The sequence below is a fragment of the Nyctereutes procyonoides genome, unplaced genomic scaffold, assembly GCF_905146905.1.
Source record: "Nyctereutes procyonoides isolate TBG_1078 unplaced genomic scaffold, NYPRO_anot_genome, whole genome shotgun sequence".
NCBI lineage: Eukaryota > Metazoa > Chordata > Mammalia > Carnivora > Canidae > Nyctereutes > Nyctereutes procyonoides.
This window is the reverse complement of record NW_026575132.1, coordinates 53,074-57,573: the sequence shown is the minus strand read 5'-3', so window position 1 is coordinate 57,573 and position 4,500 is coordinate 53,074. Positions and strand designations below refer to the sequence as shown.

Here is a 4,500-nt window from a genome sequence, read left to right as displayed (position 1 = left end):
AAATAATGGGATATTATTCAGCCATTAAAAGGAATGAAATTTTGATACATGCTACAGTATAGATGACCTTCAAAACATTATGCTAAGTGAAAGAAGCCACTTCCATTTATATGAAATATCCAAAATAGTCAAATCCATAGACAGAAAGTGGATATATGGTTGCTATGAGATATGAGGACAAGAGAATTGGGAGTGACTGCTAACTGATATGAGGTTTATTTTGGGTGATGAAAGTGTTTTAAGAAATAGAAAAGAAAGTAGGAAGTGTTGTATTGGCCAAAATTTATAAAAGGGGAGTATAAATTCACTCATTACAGACTAAATTCCTCTATTCATTGATTTTGTATTTACATAAGAGAAAAAACTGAAATTATGTTAGAAATGTTGAAAGATTTCAATTGATTTCCAACTGTGGGCAATTAGGAACAATCTTCATTATCAGGTACAATGTACTTTTTTAATTTTTTATTTATGATAGAGAGAGAGAGAGAGAGAGAGAGAGAGAGAGAGAGGCAGAGACACAGGCAGAGGGAGAAGCAGGCTCCATGCACCGGGAGCCCGACATGGGATTCGATCCTGGATCTCCAGGATCGCGCCCTGGGCCAAAGACAGGCGCCAAACCGCTGCGCCACCCAGGGATCCCCCTGATTCAGATATTCTTATATATATGTTGCAGATTTAATGACATTTCATTTATCATAGAATATTTTCATATAGTTTTCTCTGCTTCAGGGCTAGAATCATTATCAGCTTATGCCCAGGATTCAAGAGAAACGGATCTTAACAAAAAAGTATAAAATCTTAAAAAAAAAAAAAAAAAAGGGCAGCCCAGGTGGCTCAGCAGTTTAGTGTTGCCTTCCGCCCAGGGTGTGATACTGGAGACCCCGGGGTCGAGTCCCATGTCAGGCTCCCTCTTTGGAGTCTGCTTCTCCCTCTGCCTGTGTCTCTACCTCTCTGTCTCTCTGTTTCTTGTGAATAAATAAATAAATAAAATTAAAAAAAATTAAACTGACATTTCAGGTTGTCTCATGAAAAGATGTCTACATACTTATACATAACTCTCAAGAAAGTTTCTAAATGGGGAGTTTTTCTTAGAAAGACTTCAGATGTTTAGCCTTAGAAGGAATGTTTATCTGAAAGCTACAAGATAAATTATCATAATTTTTACTTTCGAACATGAAAGGAGGAGACATTTTAATCTACTTCTAGATTATAAATGAGAAATACAATAGGAAGTACATAAGGAAGGAAACTCCATCTAAATAAAAGAATAAAATGTCAAAAACCAACGCTTCAAAAGGCATTGTCAGACCTGCAAGCCTAAAGTCATAGTGTTAATGCTAGATCATGAAGTGGTGTTCAGTACTGCATTGTATCCATGGTTGAGTGATACTACATATGAATTCCTTCTCTTTAACATTTCCTAAATCCCATCCTAGTTCTATTCTTTTTAAATAAATGTTGCTTAATTCACGTCTTTCTAAAGTCAGCACACATTTAAAAGTAATAGTTAAAAGCAAAGTTGAGAAGAAGAAGATATAACTTTTCCCTCTTAGAAACCAGATGAAAATATGATCTTAGCTACTAATAACTATAACTATTTTGTCTACTTTGTTTTCTGCATATGTGAATATCAGATAATATTTAATCTACAACAAAAATCATATTTATGTAGCAGAGTATATATGTTAGTATTAGTAATAATGGAAAGAAAAAAGCAACAGCACACCTGAATCAAGCCTGCTTTACTTATGAAAAATAAGTCATAAGAACAAATCATTCTCTTTACATGAGCATATGCTCCAACCTCGTAACACAGAAATATATTTTTACACCATTGCTCTGCAAATACAGCACTGAGACTACAAATTCATAAAACTTTTTACATTCTATGGACTATTCAAAATGTTAGCCATACAAAACATGTATTTTCAGTATTGGGAATTTTAAAATCTGCAAATAGTCTTAGATAGATCAGTAGATAGATAGATAGATAGATAGATAGATAGATAGATAGATGATAGATAATAAAATCACACTATTGTCCATTAACATGGAATAGACAACCCAAGATTTTTGAACTGCTGAAATAAAATTAATTGTCTTAAGATGGCATATACTCCTTTAACATTTATGCCTTGCTTTCAGAAGGCATCACTTGTTTTCTCATGAGTTATTTAGGAGATCATTCTCAAACTCAGGAGCTGACTACTCAGTCTCTTCAGTGCCATCTTCATGTCTTTGTTCCTCAATGTGTAGATAATAGGATTCAGAATGGGTGTAATTAAGAAGTCCAAAATGGCAAGAAACTTATCCACTGGCACTGAGGGAAATGGCCACACGTAAACAAAGATGCACGGTACAAAGAACAAAACCACCACAGTGATGTGCGCTGACAGAGTTGAAAAGGCCTTAGACAAACCACCTGAGGAACGTTTCCAGACAGTGACCAGAATGAAGACATAGGAGATAAGCAACGAGAAGAAGGTGCCCATGGAAATGAACCCACTGTTGGCAGTCACCATGAACTCCATTCTGTAGGTGTCTGCACAGGCAAGTTTGATGAACCAAGGAAGGTCACAGTAAAAGCTGTCTATCTCATTAGGACCACAAAAAGGCAAATGGATAACAAAAGCTAACTGGGCCACTGAATGAATGAGGCCAACAGCCCAAGCACCAGACAGAAGCAAAATGCACATGTGCGGGCTCATGATAGTCAGGTAGTGGAGGGGCTTACATATGGCCACATATCGATCCAAGGCCATGGAGATGAGCAGCACCATCTCAGATCCACCCAGGACATGAAGGGCAAATATCTGGATGACACATCCTTGAAAGGATATGGTTCTGTGCCCTGATTGAAGGTCAGATATCATCTTGGGAACCGTTAAGGTGGAAAGACACAAGTCAATGAATGAAAGATTGGCTAAAAGGAAGTACATAGGGGAATGTAAGTAAGGATCAAAGGTCACTGTAAAGACTACAAGGAGGTTTCCCAAAACAATTGTTACATAAAACACTGTAGAGAAGGCCAGGAGAAAATGCTGCACTGGTCTATAGGTAGAAAGTCCCAAGAATACAAACTGAGACACTTCAGAATAATTTGCTTCATACATTGGCTTTGCCTGGTGATACCTAAAAGACCAAAACCAAAATAACAAAGAAAGAGTTTATCAAAAATTATTATTTAAAAACACAGATTTGAGCTTTCATTAAGTCTGGTTTTAAGAAGAAATCTCCAGTAACCGTCATAAGGTGCTTTATAAAAATCATGTGTTAATTTATCTATTCAGCTAATATGCATAAATATTATAACTAATAATCCTATTGAGGATCTACCATGTGCCTCATGCTATGTCAGGTTTTGAGGTAAAACACTGATCTTGACTTCAGGAGGTTTACAGGTTAATAGTGGTTGTCGACAATAAATAGTTTTAAATACAGATAGAACTCTGATAATAGATTGAAAGGAAAAGACAGTGTACCATAAGAACAATGTGACTCATTCAACTGGTGATTGCTCAGATTCTACTTAACAAGGAGTTGTTACTACTAAAAAGTAGAATCCAGACTATGGAAATGCCTTGTGCAAATATCATGAGACAGGAAGGTTAGGAGGGCAAGAGGATGAACAACTGAAATCAGGCTGTAGTAATAGGCCAGACAGGATGGAAATTTGTATACACGAATTGAACTTTGCCTTATATCCTAAGAGCAATAGAAAATTATTAAGGATTTTAAGGAGTAGCTTGATATATTTCTGCTGTCAAATAGTCACCAAAGCTGCAATGCAAAGAACTGAATGGAAAGCCTAAAGAAAACTTAGTGATCTCTCAGATTACTGAAGAATCATTTCATACCAGTGTGGACAAGGTGAACTATTCAGTCAACAGTGTTGGCACAATGAATGAAACATGGAAAAAATGCAGGTCTTTGCCTTTAAACATGAACTCAAGGGAATTTTTAATGAATATCTAAATGTTAAAAAACAAAAGAAACATGTAAATACTTAGACATTAAGATGGAAAATTCATTCTTTTTTTTATAGATGGAGGGGGGAGGATCAGACAGAGAGGGAGAGAGTCTTAAGCAAAGTTTATGCCCAGTATGGAGCCCAAAACAGGGCTCAATCTCACAACCATAACACCATGACCTGAGCTGAAATCAAGAGTTGGACAATTAACAGACTGAGCCACCTAGGCACCATGGAAAACTTCATTCTTAACTTCCTTCATTAACAAATGAAGAGGAAATAGTTGAAAGTAACCAAGACATTACAAGCAAAACCAGGGCAGCTTGGGTGGCTCAGCGGTTTAGCACTGCCTTCGGCCCAGAGCATGATCCTGGAGACCCGGGATGGAGTCCCAGGTCAGGCTCCCTGCATGGAGTCTGTGTCTCTGCCTCTCTCTGCCTGTCTCTCATAAATAAATAAATAAAATCTTTTAAAAAATAAATAAATAAATAAATAAATAATAAATAAATAAATGCAAAATCATATTA

General features: G+C 36.5%; 1 protein-coding gene across 1 annotated transcript; it reads right to left on the bottom strand.

The window, feature by feature from the left end:
* Positions 1 to 2,177: 2,177 nt before the first annotated feature.
* On the bottom strand, positions 2,178 to 3,116 carry LOC129523041 (olfactory receptor 4F6-like). Its single transcript, XM_055345684.1, has one exon. It carries the CDS (start codon positions 3,114 to 3,116, stop codon positions 2,178 to 2,180), a length of 939 nt encoding a protein of 312 aa, XP_055201659.1.
* Positions 3,117 to 4,500: the final 1,384 nt, after the last annotated feature.

Excerpts from the sequence above, each read along its gene's own strand:
- LOC129523041 (XM_055345684.1), bottom strand. The coding sequence starts at position 3,116 with ATGTATGAAGCAAATTATTCTGAAGTGTCTCAGTTTGTATTCTTGGGA.